This window comes from Anolis carolinensis, chromosome 2, assembly GCF_035594765.1.
Source record: "Anolis carolinensis isolate JA03-04 chromosome 2, rAnoCar3.1.pri, whole genome shotgun sequence".
Taxonomy (NCBI): domain Eukaryota; kingdom Metazoa; phylum Chordata; class Lepidosauria; order Squamata; family Dactyloidae; genus Anolis; species Anolis carolinensis.
In genome coordinates, this window is record NC_085842.1 from 162,939,470 (window position 1) to 162,956,972 (window position 17,503).

General features: G+C 39.6%; 1 protein-coding gene across 3 annotated transcripts in view; it reads left to right on the forward strand.

Annotated features, from left to right (window-relative positions):
* Positions 1-17,503, forward strand: part of stxbp4 (syntaxin binding protein 4) — a 152,290-nt gene that overhangs the window by 65,628 nt on the left and 69,159 nt on the right. For 2 of the 3 annotated variants that reach the window (XM_062970990.1, XM_062970988.1), the window contains exons 17-20: positions 6,942-7,118; positions 12,287-12,403; positions 14,675-14,724; positions 14,831-14,872. In XM_062970990.1, the coding sequence (XP_062827060.1) occupies positions 6,942-7,118; positions 12,287-12,403; positions 14,675-14,724; positions 14,831-14,872 (386 nt within the window). The remainder of the gene's footprint in view (positions 1-6,941; positions 7,119-12,286; positions 12,404-14,674; positions 14,725-14,830; positions 14,873-17,503) is intronic. The other variant, XM_062970989.1, reaches the window with a different exon arrangement.

The following is a 17,503-nucleotide window of genomic DNA, read 5'->3' on the forward strand; positions in this document are numbered from 1 at the left end:
CATCCTGCATAAGCTTATAGTTCTTATCAAAGACTTTGATAGGCACTGCAGATTAGTTAGTTGGCATGGAAAACCCCTCTCCCATTGGCTTCTTTGTCAACCTGTCTTCCTGTCTATCCTCCTATCACCTTTTTTGTTAGACTGATACTTCTCAGGGACATGCCTCTTTTTCTAAGCACGTGCCAAGCCCCAGAGTCTTCCATTTTGTTCTCCATTTAGTCTTCTGGAGACACAAGATATGTTGTCTGCTGTGAGTTAGTTAAATAGCTAGGCCCTGTTAACTTGATCTGTAGTTCTTTGAATATGGTGCTTTCTAACTTTTTAAAGCTTGACTCAATCACTCTGCTGCAGGCACTAGAAGCTTCTGATCTGTTGAACTGCTGCTGTTGCTGCTTTTTCTGCATTACTATTTTTGCATTATTTTTTCTTACTGGAAATTTAAGGCAGAAATCCAGTAAATTATCATGAGCAAAATTGTATACACACTCATGTTGATTCCTGGGGTGTGTAGATTTACACCAGTATTTAAGGGCCTTGTTGTATCTCTGAGGATTGGGATGCTGAGAGAGATCTGCCACCAGGTAGGAAGGGTGCAGAAGCTGATTGTTGCACTTTAGCTGGAGAAGGGAACTCTCCTTAGAAAAACCACATTCAAATGGTATAGATAGAGGGAAAGAAGGTAGGGGCATTTGACATCATAGCGGGCATTCCTGCTGGGGAGGAAAAGGCAAGTGGATGTCGAGGAACACAACACAGAGCCAGTAGTTTTGAAACAGATAGGGTGTCAAGTTTGGGAAATTTTTACAGTGGACTGCTAAAAAGACAAATGAATAGGCCATAGTGCAAATCAAGCCTGAAGCCAAGATTACTAAATTGAGACTGACATATCTTGGCCACATCCTGAGAAGACATGACTCATTAGAAGATACAATCATGCTTGGCAAGCAAGAGGGCAGTAGGAAAAGAGGAAGACCACATTCCAGATGGATAGATTCAATAAAGGTAGCCATAGCTACTCTGAATCTTGCAAGACCTGAATAGGTCTGTTGATGAGCAGGGCGACTTAGAGGTCTCTCCTTCATTGGGTTGCCATAGGTAGCTGCTGGTAGGATTGAGAAAGAGAAGCTTTACTGCAACATCTGTTTTATCTGGAAAGGCTTCCACTTCTTTGTGCAGGTGTAAAGAAAGACACATTCAAAGAAACACACTACCTTTGTTCTTAAGAAAGCTGGATGTTTGTTTTTAATTTAGCACCAAGCTGTTTTTTATGGGCATGGTTTTAGGTGCAATTTTTTTTAACCCTTCTGCCCAGGTAAATGTGTAATTCAATTCTTCCTGAAAAGTATGGATAATACAGGTCATATTTTAAGCCATGTTTATAGTCTCATTAAAGGAACATTTCTCTTGTTCAAGGAAGTATTCTCAATAATGCATTGTCTGAAGGTTTAAGCAGGATAATTTAGCAGTTGCACAAGAAGATTATATGTGGAGGAGGAGAATTGTGATATGTAAATAGTGACACAGAATAGTTTCGTTTTGCTCTTTTTTTCTTTGCCCTTTTCATATGAAAACATTGGAAGCTGCCTTGGATAGTAATGGTTCCCAGGATTTCAGGCAGAATTATTCCCCAGCCTATCTTGGTGACGTCAAGGATTGAACCAAGATCTTTCTTCTTCCTCCTCCTCCTCTTCTTCTCCTTCTCCTCCTTCTGCCGCAGTCTCTCCCTTGTTCTTTCTCCTGTCCGTCTAGCTCAGCTATTCATAATAATACACAATCTTGCTTTATCGGGTTAGAGTTGTAAGCTAAATTGGGGATAATTTTTTATTAATGTTTTTACAAACTTAAAGTGTTTGCCGGTCTATCATTTAAACCACAGTCCAGCAAATGAGTGGAGTTCCTGGGATCATGGTACAACTCACGTTTGACCACTCCAGGAGGCAGTAAGCCATCATCGCTATCATTTTGGGAAATTTAGCATCATGCCTGGTTGCTTTTTAGGGATCATTTTGTGGCGAGGGGGTAGGGTTTGTTGTTTTCGAATGGAGTTACAAAAAAATATTTGAGAGTGTACGGTTTGGGTGATCAGTGGTGGTCTGTGTTGCCCTGCTCAAACATCAGAGAGCTGTCTGTGAATAAGAAACTTTAGAATAAAAATAAGAAATCCTGCCATACAATATTGTGGATCTCCAACCCTCTCTCTTTTTCTCCTTCTTTTCTTTGTAAAGAGAGAGAGAGGTTCACAGGGGGAGAGATTCCTCCATCACTGAGGGGCTTCTCATAATAGCAGAAACTATTGGTCCACTATTGCTGGTGTTCTGATAGCTGTTAGGAGGAAGCAGATAGTTTGAAGTGAATAAAACAGACCCTGGATTTGTAGCACATCAACAATAAGAGTAAAAAATGTTAATTTTTGGAGTTGGCAATGGGGGAGAGGAGTTAAAGCTCATTAGAGGACTTAGGAACTGTCACTTCCTAGCTAAAAATTATCTTTCCCTGCCTAGACTGGTCTACCATTCATCTTTGAAAAAGTGGTATGCATTGTTGTTGCGTTGTTGCTATGTGGCTTCAAACCTAAGTGGAACCTTTCTGGGGCTGAGAATGTGTGGCCAACATCACCCAGTGGACCTTCACAGCCAAGCAGGAAATTGGACCCTGGTCTTCAGAGTCGTAGTCCAGCACTCAGCTCTATCACACTGGCTCTCATGTCTTTTGTACTTCTAATAAAAAATGAAGTGTCTTGAAATATCACCTTCTGCCCTACTTTCTCAAGATGAACCTTGCCATTTTTATTTATTTAGTCAACAGTTTAGTCAGATGATGGGAGCAAATATTAATGTGAAGCAGCCAACTCTTACTTCTTCTATGGGATAAAAGCTTGTCATAATGGACAAAATACATGTGCATGTGCTTCCATTTAATCTGTTTCATTACTGTATAGAAATGATTCATGAATTCTTGCACCTCCTTAAACTGGACTTCAGTTCCCATCAGGGGACTGCTGTCCAACAAGTGAAATACCTCAAGTTATCCTATCCTCCTTTAGAGGTTTACTGCAATCTGTAGAGCCCCAATAACTTAGTTTTATTGATTTTGAGATCCTGCATAGAGTTCTTTATTTTGGAAATATTTTTCCTGTTTTTGAATGAGAGCGCAATGTCCTTGCCATTTTTCACAGTTTTGTTTTCAAGTCCCCCTTTCTGAATGCTCTCTTCACTTCTATAGGCCAAACATCAGAATGAGTGCTCATTTTCAAAGCTGCTTCAGGAACAAAAGGGTTGGGAACATGCTCACTTTATCTTTCTGTGTATAGCTGAGGTTGAAGTTTGTTAGATACCTAGGCAACTGGATATAGTTGCTTTGGGCTCCAGAGTTAATCCATGTGCTCATTTTTAGTTAGCCATGAGGTCAAGAGCCTATTTATAAATCAGGCAGATGATTTTCAAGATAAGACATTTCAAGATATGGCTTGTGTCCCATGTTTAGCATCAAAGCCGATTTTAGATCTTCCTGTAGATCAGTGCTAAGGTTAATGATATACTGTTGAATGTTTCTTCTTTATACTATATTAATCAGAGTATGTAAAAGATATTTTTAGGATAATCCCAAGCTGCTGGCTATACTAAGAAGAGCTGCAGTCGTTCAGTGTACTTGTTTGCTAGCACTGGTGTTAATGCACAGGGTCATAAGATATTGTTCTATAGCAGACCAAAGTATTTGCCCATCCAATGAAGCATTGTTTGGGCTTCCTAGCAGTGGCTCTTCAGGATTTCAGACAGGGACATGGCTTTGCCCCTCATTTGCTACTACAGTACTTTTCAATTGAAGTGATTTGGAACTGAGTTGAGCTTCTTTGCTTGAAATACATGAGACTAGACACTTAGGTATGGCCCCCGCCTGCTATGTAGCAAATGTTTCTCTTGGAAGCCTGCAGGTATACATTAGGTTTTAACTATCTCTCAGAAAAACAACTTTAGAATGGGGAGGTATTCAAATCTTGTTATTAAATTTACAGAGAACACTCCTGTCATGAGAAGTAGTCTACTGGCCTGGCTCAGCCAATGCTAGGGGCAGGTCTCCAGCAGAAAAGGACTCTTCCCAGTGTTTTCAGCAAGATTGGGAAGGATTAATCAGCCTTTGGAACCAGAAGAGGATCATAGACTCCAGTGATTAGAGGTGGAAGCAGGAGAAGGGCTTAGCTGAAACTTAATAAGTGAAGAAGCCTCTATGGAGTAACCCCTGGTGGTAGCAGACAACTTTGTATCCCTGTCCTGGACCTTGGCTCTGCTGCCCCTTGGTTGGATTTCTGGACTCTGACCTTATTGTTATTGTTGTTGTTGTTTTGTTGTGTTTTTGTTTTTTTTGTAATTTTGCTTGGACTCTGTTTGTATTCCTGAATTCCTGGCTCTGACTTCTGGACTGTGACAACTGATTTATGCACTTTGACTTCAGTTTGTATTCCTGACTTTCTAGCCTGACTTTTGAACTCCATATTTAAAACAAAATTTGGGGGATATTCTTTCAAACAGAGTATGATCAGGCATCCTGGACATGCCAGAAGGAGAGGAACCGGTTTTCTTGAAAGAGCAAAAGAGTTGCTATGAATGGACGTAATATAATTCTGGAGCCTGGCACATTGAAATGAAGCAATTACTGGTCCTCCATGTCAGATACTTGAGATACTATGATGAAATCCATCTGTATACCTGCTCTAAATGGATACCCTGGTATTGCTTTTAGGAGAAAGTCCCCCTTTTCAGAAAGAAACTGTTTTCTCTTACCACCACCATGTGTACTGTATACATTTTTACCCTGACAAAAAAAAGGCCCTACATGACTTCAGATAAATCAGTGGAGCTTTAAGTATCGGAACAGGTTTCCTGTTAGATTCTTCTCGTTAGTATGGCTTTTTAAATAACACCACCCCATTTATTAAAATCAAGAATATTATTTCTTATCAAATATACAGGGTGTTCCAGAAATGTATACACACTTTAAAAGCTAATAATAACTATGATGATTATTGGAAGGCTAAGTAAATATATTTCTATTGAAGAATAAATGCTGTAATAATAATTTAATGAAAATTACAAATCCCATCTTAATTGCAATTTCATCAAAGGTGTACACATTGTTGTCCTTGCACCAGAGTGCACTGCCCACATTGTCAAAGCACAGAGTTATAAATTGCTCATTTCTCTTGCCCTTTTATGGCACTTCTTTTTAATTTGATTAAGGATGTATACATTTTGGGGAATAAATGTCTAAAATCCAGAATTATGAACTGTTACAGATGTATAAATTTTGGGAGATATCCTGTAAATACTAGGGGTGTGCAATTAGGTTAAACTCTTCTGTTTTTGGTATCCGGATGTGCATGGACCCCCAGATCCATTTTTTGGGAGCCTCCCAAATTCCATTGGGAAAAAAATCCATTTTTCGATTTGGCAACCAAAAGATCCGGGAAGCCCCAGCCCATTGGCCACAATGGGAAAATTATGAGGCTCGCCTTTCCCCTTGGACCCCTTTCCACTTGCCACTGTGGCATCTGCCCTGTACCCTACACCATCCAGGCTTCCCCCTCATCACACAGTTTCCTAAATGTGTAGAAAGTAAATTGCTTATTTATTGTTATTTGAGTCAAAAAGCAAGACAAGCCATGCAGAGCTGCAAGTTACACTGAGAATTTAGGTCTCTGATATGTCCCTCTCAGAAGCCTGCTCACAACAGAAAAATGGAAGCCCAGCTTGACTAAAAGACATATCATGACTTTCTTCTGTTCTGATTGGCTCAACAGGCAGGGCTCACAAGGAAACCCCGTGCAGGTGTGCAAGTGCGCTCCACGTGTAGCCAAAAGAAACAGAAAGCAGTCAATTTTGGCAGCCACATTATCTGTTGCGGGTGGAAAAAAAATGACGGCAGAGTCTGTGTATTTATGGCTGGTCAAAATGGCCAGAGCCCATTTTGAAAAATGGATCCATGCACAACCCTAGTAGATACAGTGTTAAATTGTTTACAATGAAGACATTATTTAAACACTGAACACTTTGAAAAGAACTAAGCGTTGCCAGGTTTTATATGAGAATTGTCACTATTTGAAAGTTCTATTTTTCATAGCTATTTTGAAAGTGCTGCTCAATATGTAAGTGTGAAATAATGTAATTTCCTTGGTTTGTAGGTGTACAGTATAATGTTTTTGTGCTTGCAATGTTAGTAAATTTTGTTTTGTTTATCTTCCATGTGCCTTGCTCTCTTTATGCCTTTTGCTTATTCGGTCATTTTCCTTAGAAAACGCAGGGGCCAAAACTTTCCTAAATTACATTGCTAACTTTAAGATGTCTACATTTATACAAATACAGATATGGAGGGAAAAGCAATGAGAATGTGACCTAGAAAAGGGGGAGAGAAGTGCAAGAAAGGAAACTTATGTCTATTAGGGGCACAAAATAAAACCATGAGCAAGTGGAAGAGCTGAGTGCATATATTCCACATTCGTTTCTCATATTTGTCTTTCTCTCTCCCTAATACTGTCTTAATTTGTCCTGTTTGATCAAATTAAAATACTGAATGATAGATGGGGTTAGCATTACAAAACCTTTTAATATTGAATCTAAGTTGTTGCTTGGGGCCAAATATGGATGCTCCACAGATTTCTCAGGGTTCCCATGTATCTCTTATAATTTTGATTGAAGACAGTGACCCCAAAGCTACGCAAATGTTTGCAGTGTTTCTCCTCAGGATCACTCTGGAGAAAGTGATAGTAAAAGCAGCAGCAGCAACAAAGTTGCTTTCTTCTATAATTGTTTCTTATAAAGCACTGCTTTTATATGCCACACATTCAGAAACCAGATTAACATTTTTGAACAAAAAAATAGGTTTTGTTGGGTACCACATGTGGTCCTGTTGGGCACTACATTTTAAAAGTAGAATTTGTTTTTCTGTAGGAAGCCAAGGCATCTGTGGAAGAGACAAGAGCCTTGCGAAGCAGAATTCATCTTGCAGAAGCAGCACAAAAGCAAGCTCATGGGATGGAAATGGACTACGAAGAAGTCATCCGTCTGCTCGAGGGAGAAATCTCTGAACTAAAGGTTCAGTTTGCTGAACCTTGTGGCCAAAATAAAGTAAGCACCTCTGTCATCTCTTCTAGGGTTGCCATGGTTTCCTCACTGTTGTCATGTATCCTGTTTTTCATTTTTCTTTCATTTGTTCCTCTAAAGTAGGTCACTGTTTGTCTTGTATTATTCAATAGGCAGAATAATTTCTTCTGAAGATGAAGGCTTTGCGGGGTGGGAGCTAGAGGCAACATGTGGGCTATGAACTTTCTTTTCTTCAGAGATCTTTCTTGGGCAAACACAAACTGTGACTTAGTTTGGGACATTGGTCAATGTGGCACAACTCAAGTGTAAATGTTATGGAACATATCATATGTTCTTTTCATTAAAGTAATATGCTTTATTAAAAACAGTAATTGTTATGGTTTGACCGAGTTTTCCAGAATGTAAGAAAGGAAGACTCTAGTGTCAAAATTCTAAGATTTAAATGAGCCCCACTGAACTCAGAGGGACCTTCCAACTTACAAAATTACAAAGGACTGTGATGTAAGGTTTGTTTTTATGACTTCCAGGCATTTTTGTGTTCTCCCCCCCCCCCCCTGCCGCCATCCAACTTGTAATAGGTATTTGCTATATTACAGAAGACCATATTACAGAAGACCTAAAAAACCTATTTACAGTGTTAAATATTACAATAGGAAAAAGGAAAATATTCAGTGAAATGAAATGAAAAAACAGTAGAATTATAGATAGGATCATAGGTCCACAAGGCCCATCCAATCCAACCCCTTTCTGCAATGCAGGAATAAATGAAAATACTGTCATCTAGCCTCTGTTTAAAAACTTCAAGATAGGTTTTTAAAACAGGTGCCCCACACTCTAAGGCTGTGGCCTATTCCACTGTCAAACAGCTCTTATTGTTAGAAAGTTCTTTCTAATATTCAAGTGGAATCCGTTGTTCCATATCCTTGTGTCTAGAGCAGCAGAAAACAAGCCTACTCCATCATCAGCATCCATTCAAGTATTTAAACTTGGCTATCATGTCACCTTTTAACTTTCTCCAGGCTAATTATACCCACTTAAGACACTCCTCAATACAGCAATAAAACAGTAAAATATTTAATTACCATCACTAGGAATAATTTTATTCAACCATCAATTTGTATAAAACGACCATCAGCCTTTTTGTCTTTTAAGGCAGTGGTTCTCAACCTGGGGTCACCAGATGTATCTGGCCTTCAACTTCCAGAAATTTTAACAGCTGGTAAACTGGCTGGTTTTCTGGGAGTTGTAGGCCAAAACACCTGGAGACCCACAGGTTGAGAACCACTGTTTTAAGGCAGTGAGCTTAGGAAGAAACCATGCTTCTCATTTGTCTCCTGTTAAAGTATTAAATAAGGAAAATTTATGCTGCAAAAAATAGCAGTAGCAGGCTGTCTGCTTATAGAAACGTGTTCCTAAGGGAGCTTATAATTTCCCTTTTGAGGAAAGGAAACTTTGAAATCAACCTGACAATGTGAGTGGCACTAGGTATGCCATAGAAACTGGCAGATTGTGGGTGCCTCTATAGTTCCTGGTTGTCAGGGTTTTATTTTATTTTCCAAAATAGATTGAACAATAGTGCTTTCTAAAGTCTTCCTGTCTATTAAAACGAGTAGCTTCCAATATAGCATTTTATTATTGTTGTTATTGTTAGATGAGGCCATCCAAAACAGATAAAAGCAGTTGCCATAGGTGATTTTGCTTTCCATCTTCATACGTACGCACTAACCCTGCTATGGCACTCTTTTGCTTCCACATTTTGAATACCTGACTTTGGAGGAAAGATTGAGGTTTTTGCCCCTATCTGCTCAGTTCAGAAATTAACAGTTACTACCATTCATACCGGGCTGCCCCCATCTTTTTCCTGTCTTGAAATTTTTGAGCATAAATACTGGTAAATGCCTTTTAGTTCATTCCTTTTGTGTAGAGTTGTTCATTGTCACCTTGCCCTTTTTTGCTATAGAAAAATCAAAACATAGAACGATAGATACGTTGTGTAAAAGGGCCCCAAGCTTGAAAAAAATTGCTTTAGATTAACCTCAGTGGAAGCACCATATTTGTGATTTTAATTCATCTTTCTAGAAAATTTTCCATCCTTCTGAGCAGTTACTTACACCCACAGAAACCAGTATGTTCCATTCACTTCTGTGGCACCAACATGAAGTAAGTTATACCAACCAGAATCATAGATTCTGCTGGCCCCATCTGTGTCAAGGGACAAATATAATCTACACCTGAACATGGACCCTTGTTGTAGATAACTTTACTTTCTCCTGTAGAAATAAGTGGGTGATCATAGGAATGTATAAGGAATAGCAAACACAGTCCATTGTTAATGTTCAACTGTGAGGAGCTGCATATGAGTAAAGGACAAGGGGAAGGCAAGAGTTCATGGCAATCAGTACCTTCCAGCATTTAACACATGAACCTGGGAGACATATGACCAAGCAATCTTAGAGCACAGTCAAGATGGAAAAAGCTACTAAAGTTACTCAGACACACAAGCTAGTATAGCTCCAGCAGTTTGCTTTTAATTAAATGGCAAGATTCCACTTCATCTATAATATTAATTACCCTTTGCACTCCAGTTGCAGCAAGCTGAGGACAAGTGAAAGAAGTGGGAGAAGGATAGAAAAACTGAGACATTTTAAAAGTAGTTGAAAAAGCGTAATGGCAGAGAATTAATCATGGACTTTCTGCCACATGTTGCAAAATAACTTGCCTAGTTTTGGACAGAATGCAACTTGTCTTTGATAAGTTGGGGCAAAGGAGAGTCTCACTGCTTTACACGAAGAAGCAAAATGTCTTGGACATTGCTATGTTTACAGGGACTATTTCATGTACAATCCAACCACTCCCAACATACAAGATGTGTTTTGTCAATCTGCCTCTGATAATTTGGGCCAGAAGGAGTGAGGGAGCTGATTGTGTAATTACTAACATATTTCATTCAACATTTCCAGCTTTGCAACTCTTAAAAAGAACCTCCCTGAATAAAATTAGCTTGGATAGTGGGAGAATGAGTCACCTTTAATGGTTCTGGTATTGTGGTGACTTTCTCTCAAATCACAATAATTTTGATTGCTTTTCTTCTTCTTTTCTTTCTTTTTGGGGGAATAAGGGGAGGGTGCATTCATTGATAAATTCTTGGCATGTTGCAGAGAATGAATTTATTCTTGTTAAGGATTTTGCTATGGTTATATAAAGTGGAAATGTGACTGTAGTGACATAATATTGGGGAAGAAATATATGTTATTCACACAGTCTGTGATATATAGCATTCTTCTCTCCATATATCTCCACAATGTCTGTTTTCCTATACCCAGAAAAAATCCCCTAGAGCCAGAGCAAGGCTTGTCCAACCTGTGCCCCTGAGCAGCATGTGGCTCAGGATGCCTATGAATGTGGCTCAACACAAAATCTTAAACGTACTTAAAACATTATGGTTTTTTGTAGCTTGATTACTTGATTCTTGAGTGTTAACTTTGTCGACAGCAACAGAATGTAATAATTAGAGTATGTTACATCTACAAATATCATGTTTGTAATTTGCATTAGAATTGCAAACAGCTCAGGCAGAAGATCTGCTTAACACTTTTTAAAGTCTTGTCAGAAGAGAGCAGCACATAATTAGGATTGTTATGTGAAGACTTCTCATGGTGGTGGATATCATGAAATGTACATGGTCCCTTTTTTTTCATCAGCTACAGCTACCATTAGTGTTAGTGCGTTTTTTGTGTGGCCCAAGATAATAATTCTTCCAATGTGGCCCAAGGAAGCAAAAAGGATAGACATCCCTGGTGTACAGCAAGATCCAGGCCACTTTTCAATATCACAATGTCAGAACATTATACATGTATGTAAAGTGTTTAAACCCACTGATTAGCCATGCCCTGTAATGCCCATTTTTTATTTGTACCAAATAGGTCCTCATTAGGGATGTGGGACAGTTCTGTTCCCCCCCCCCAAGCTGTTTTAAGTCTTTCAAACTCAGAAGTGTTTCTCATCACATTTGGTTTCAAAACATTTCCCCTGCTGGGCCTGAAATCACAAGTTGAGGATGTACCACATGTTCCTTCCTGTGTCCCTTAAAGGGTGCAGAAGGCCCTCTGGGATCTGGTAAGAGACCTATTGTCTACAGCAATGGTCGCTAGCCTACAGCAATGGCTCCTGCCAATTACTTTGGATGTGATGAAGTAATGTTCTCTTGAGGACAATGTTACTAAAAAGGGGCAAAAGTGCCTCCCACCATAGGCCATCCAAAGAGATTTAGTTGCTGAAACCAGAAAAAATCACTCCTCTCTGCACCACCAATTCCACTTCAGAAGTTGAGTGGGCTGACTCTTGACTCTTTTGACACCTTTCACCATACCTGATGTCAATAAGCTAGTTCGGGGGCACAGAGTAGGTTGGGTGACACACACAGCCCTCTCTTCCAATATGCTCATTTTCCCTCTTTAAAACTGTCGCTTGCTTCAGTCTCCTTCAAAATGCAGCAGTCTTCCTCACCACTACCCTATACTTCTCTTTGATAGATGTACCTACACTGACATGGATTTTACAACAATTTCTACATGAGTAAAGGTCAGAGCTCATGCATGTGTTCTGATGCAACAACAATATATAGGGCTTCTTTGTGTCCTTCCTCTCTGCATGGTAGTTGGATCTAGAGCAGATCCTGGTACAAGGAAACCCCCGAACCACATTTCCTAGTGCCGGGAGATGGGAGATAATATATTCGACCAATTTGATTTGATTGTATCACTTTCACCTCTGCTGCTGCTCAGTCGTTTAGTCGTCTCCGACTCTTCGTGACCTCATGGACCAGTCCACGCCAGAGCTCCCTGTCGGCCGTCACCACCCCCAGTTCGTTCAAGGTCAACTTTCACCTCACTACCACCATTATAGACCTAGGAGAAGGTCTTTTTCTAACTGAAAGTATCCTAGAAATCGAGCAAGAGAGGGTAAAAGAAAATAATATTTGATCTCTTTCCCTGTAAGAAGAGTTGAAAAACAATTTGGGAAATAAAATTATTATTTATTAATACTAATAATGTCCATTGAAAGTGTATGCAGATACATAATCTCCACAAAGAACTGTTGTACAAATCTTTTCTAGTGGTAACAGTTTGCTTTTGGTATTTCTGTTCCTATACTTCTGGTTTGATAGCCTCACTGAATTTATTTTTTTCTAGGATGGCATCCAAGATTTAAGGAAGAGGATTACTGTGCTTGACTGTCAGCTGAGAAAATCTGAAGCAGCCAAGAAAACATTTGAGGTGGCAACTGAAAAGTTGCTGCAGTTTGTTGAGGTAAAGCAGTAAGGCATGGTGACTGCAATTTTTGTTGTTTTTGAGTGCCTTGAAGTCATTTCCAACTTAACTGACCCTAAGGCAAACCTACCAAGGGGGTTTCTTGGCAAGATAAGGTCTTATTATTCCACCAGCATCAAAGTGAGGGCCAAACAAAATAAGTCAGGATAGAACTGATTAGTTCTGACATGGAAATTTAAGCAAACTGACAGAGAGCTATTTTAAGAAGGTCAGAGTCAAAAATTATGTGATAAGGAGACCTAAGTGGAGGAGAAAGATCATTGAAGAATGGCCAGAGCCTAAATATAGATGCCCTGATATGTATAAAGTTATTTAATTGCATTGAAAAGTATTAAGTTAATTTTAATTGTGAAACTTTTAGAAATAATTGCTGAATGATTCTACCTAATCTTTCTATTTTTCAATTGCGTTTCCCTTTGCTGGACAGACCACTGGAAGCCAGAAAAAGGTTTTTATTTTACTAAGCAATTAGATAGAACATTGCTGTAATGATCTTGCTTATATGTCCACAAGGACAAGATGTAGAAACGGTCCCCCCCCCCTTCCTTTATTGAAAAATGAAAAATTGAGACTGGACCTAGGATAGCCTTCAAAGGACCAGACCATTGATTGCCTACAGCATTGGAAAAAAATGTTCTAAGGATAACTTTCTCTTTATAGAGGGGTGGGTGGACAATTACTATGGTTTTTCTTCCCCATTTCTATTCATTTCTATTTGTCTTTGTTCAGCCCCAATTATCATGGGAATGTTACAGCTGGATGAGAATGTGACAGGAGCAGAATTAGGAAAGTGACACATTCTCACTCCCATCTTAGCATATATGCAATGCCACAGCTACAAAGCCTTAATTTTGACCCAGATGCATGAGCATTAATGAGCTACATAGCACCTGTAGACCATAAAGTTCTAGGTATGTGTGGATAACTAGGACTGCGAATAAGAGAGTATGTGCCTGGTGAGAGTATACTAAACCAGATAGGCAAGGACAGAGAAACTAACCCACCAAGTTGAAGACAAGTCACAGATTTATTCAGTTTGGCCAAAAAGGATGCAAGTACAGCAGTTTGCTTCAAAGATACAAGCATAAGCATACAGAGAAATACAAGACATATTATACAGTTCTGACAGCGATTCTGCTTTCCCTCCGCCTCCCCTGACTGGCCAGAAAAGAGTCCGGCTAGGATAAATGCCAGGATTGACTGGGATGGAGAATAGCAGCTAGGGATTGGTGAGAGTGAAGGACCTATCAGCTGCAGAGACACCCCCTGGGAGGGAACAGTCCAGGGAAAACAAAAGATATGGTGAAGGGCTTCTAATGAGCCCAAATGTCCAGTTCCATGCCAAACAAAAACAGGAGCTTCGGAAAACAAAGGTGCACAGCTTCTGGAACAAAGTGTGGTGATCCTGGGTAATCAAAGGCTTGGCTGTCAATAAAGACGTTTAATACATGTACATACTCTGTATGCTTATTCTCTTAAGACTTTATTTCTGCAGACAGCAATCTCTCAGCCTCAAGTTAGCCATATAGCTAGACAAACAAGTCTGGGTCTATCTGGGCTGACAGGGAGTCACCTATCTCTGTATTAACAATGGGCTTGGTGATTATCTTGGCTTGGGAAATGGCCAGAGGGGCTTGTCCACCCATCCTGTGTCTAGAAAGATACAAGTTATATAGTAAGTCATAGATACAATTTATTAATCGGTTAAATATGATAGACTCTATAGCTGTAAGCTATAGAGATGAGAAGAACGGGGTAGAAATCTAGTAAATAAATTTATAGCTGCTGGTGGTTCAGTCTTGATCTTCTGGTGCTTTCAACTTGCACAAGTCTGGAAAGGGTCTTTTAAAAAGGAAAAATCACATATTTATTTCTGAACTCCTTTGAGCAGGGGGCGAAAGGAGGGGCTTAGGTTACCATGGCTCGATAATAGGCAAAAATTGGGTGCTCACTAACTTCCATTACTAGCTGTTTTGACACAGCAGCAGCACTTTGTTAGCACTTAGAGGATCATACTGCTGGTCCCAGTGAAGTCAGACAGAAAATGCAATAACCATAAAAGTGCACAACAAAGGTGCTATTGATTTCAGTGGCATATAAATTGGAGGATATGTAGCTAAAGTGGTTTAAGCGTAAGGTACCTGATCTGTGTGTTCTTGACTTGCCTTTACAAGAAATGAACAAGAATAAAATACTATAAGGGGCTTTTAAAAACAATAATCAAACATTTCCTTTGCTGTTTGCCAATAGGTTATACCTGAAGTGCTATCAGATTGTTCCACTTCTCTCACCAATGTAAGGTAAAAAAAATGTTAGATTATTAAGTTAATGTAGTGAAACCAGTATGAATTGATACTGACACTTTGATAAGAGAGTTGAAAAACATTGGCCTTTTTTTACTCATAGGGGAAAGATGGCGAGGGACAGTGATTTGTCCAGGATAGACAAGTGAGTCAATATCAGACATGGGATTTGAATAAAAGTTTCCCAGTTTCAAATCCAACTCTCCTGTGAACAACATCCTATTGAGCACTAGTTTCAGAGACTCTAGGAGTGTACACTGTGGTTTGCCATACATTTGTATGAGCACTCTATGTGTATGATTGATAATCCTCAACACCCAAACATCTTTTTGCATTGTAGTGTGGCCAACAACAGACGCATTTGTTATGCTGAATTATTATATACTATGTCATAAAATTAATTCCTCTAGTGGAGGAATGAATGGTTGTGGTCCTCCAAATGTTCTTAGAATACAGTTCTCACTGGTCTCTATCCATTCTAACCACTAATAAAATATTGTGAGATTTATTTATTTACAGTATTTATATTCCGCCCTTCTCACCCTGAAGGGGACTCAGGGCAGATCACAATGTACACATACAAGGCAAACATTCAATGCCATATGAACATAGAGACAGACACAAGAGGCAATGTAACCTTCTTCAGCTTCCTGAGGGTATGCTCGATTCTGGTCACACAGGGAGCAGCTGCTTCATCATCCACTGTGATGCCAACTTCCTCATTCCAAACGTTGCTGAACGATTTTTATGGTGTCGTAAATTAGTTAAATTCGCCTCTCCACATATAAGTGGCACCTAAATTTCCTACTGGATAGATGCAACTATCTTTCAGGTTGCTTAGGTCAACAATGAGCAAGGCTATTTTTTATTTTAATGGTCGGGTGCTCACTCTGCCATGGGCTGGCCTTGAACTCATGACCCCTTGATCATAGTGATTTATTGCAGCTGGCTACTAACCAGCCTGTGCCACAGCCTGGCCCCAGTTGTAGTTCAGCAACATCTAGAAATTGCTCTGAGTGACAGTGATGCTCATGGTCTCAGGCTTTCCCAGAGTCAAGATCCTTTCAACTGGAAATGCCACCAATTGAACTTAAAACTCCCTGCATGCAGAGCACATTCTCTGCAACTGAGCTGTGATCTTTCTCTAAAGATACTGCTTCACCATTATTCTAAAAAGAGCGACAGTGGATAACCACAATTCCTGTTGAATAGCCTTAGGCATGCATTTCAACAACAACAACAACAACAACAACAACAACTTTATTCTTATACCCCGCCCCATCTCCCCGAAGGGACTCGGGGCGGCTTACATGGGGCCTTGCCCAACACAACAATGTAACAACAACAACAAGACAATAAAACAAATATCCCAACAATAAAACATCAGCATCAATAAAACAGTCATAAAAAACCACCATACAAAATAAAATGTTAAAAACAGGAGACTAATACACGGATCTGGGGCAAAGTGCAGAATATTTCAAAATGGGGAGAGGTAGTTCCACAGCTAAAATAGTCAATAAAGTGCAATATAATACTGGCAAAGCAACAGTATCTTGTTGTTGGTGATGTGTGCCTTCAAGTCATATCTGACTTAGGACAAATCAAAGTTAAAACTATCATGATATTTTCTTGGCAAGATTTGGCCAAAGTGGGTTTACCATTGTCTTCCTCCAAGACTGAGAGAGGATGACTTGTCCATGGTCACCCAGTAGGTTTTCATGGCCCAGAGGCATTTTAAACCCTTTTCTACAGGATTCCTTATCTCATATTGAGATCACTGCACCATTCAGAACCTCAAAACCTGGATGTTCCAGTATGCATTTGATAATGGTTAGGCCCCTACTTATGAGTGCCCAGCCCAAATTGACTGTTGGATTGAACTCAGCACTTTACCCCCATCCCTGGCCCTATAATCTGCTTTTTTGCACAAGCCCATGCCCAGCCCTCTAATTTCTGACCTTGCCCACCTTATTCCTGGTTCTGGTTATTGAGATCTGCTTTGATTCATTTTAAAGTTGTTTTTATACTCTGCTGTTTTTAGTTGTTTAATTAGATTTTTATATGTTTATTATGTTTTTAAATTGTTTTTAGTTGGTAAACTCTGTTGTTGCTGGGCTTGGTCCCACTTGTAAGCCGCCCTGAGTCCCTTCGGGGAGATGGTGGTGGTTTATAAAAATAAAGTTATTGCTGTTGCTGTTGTTGTTGTTGTTATTATTATGTGCTGCAAGATTCCAAACCCTCCTCTCTTCTCTATCCTAAGTGAGTTTAAAGAACTCTTTGCAGTTTAAAACAGGTGTTTTACAGTCAAAATAAGGTGAGGACAAAAGGAGAAATTAGAATGGCGGAGGATTAACCCTGCCAAATTATGACAGTTGAAGAGTATGCAATTCCAAATGCCTGTCGGAATTATTTCACCAAAAGATGAATGTTTGTTTATACAGTAGCTTTTACAGTCAAACTCAAGAGGGCAAAATATATTCTTCTGGCCATTTGGGATAAATAAGTGCTTTCCAGTGGCTTTGTCTCTTGTTACTTTATCTAGTATTACAGTGGTTCTCAACCTGTGGATACCCAGATGTTTTGGCTGTCAGCTCCCAGAAATCCTAACAGCTGCTAAACTGGCTGGGATTTCTGGGAGTTGTAGGCCAAAACACCTGGGGACCCACAGGCTGAGAAGCACTATAGTATTAGAAGTGTCATCCATTCACTCACTCAGGAGATAATCAAAACAATGAAAAATTGCAACTTAGGGATTAGCTATTGGAGACATGCT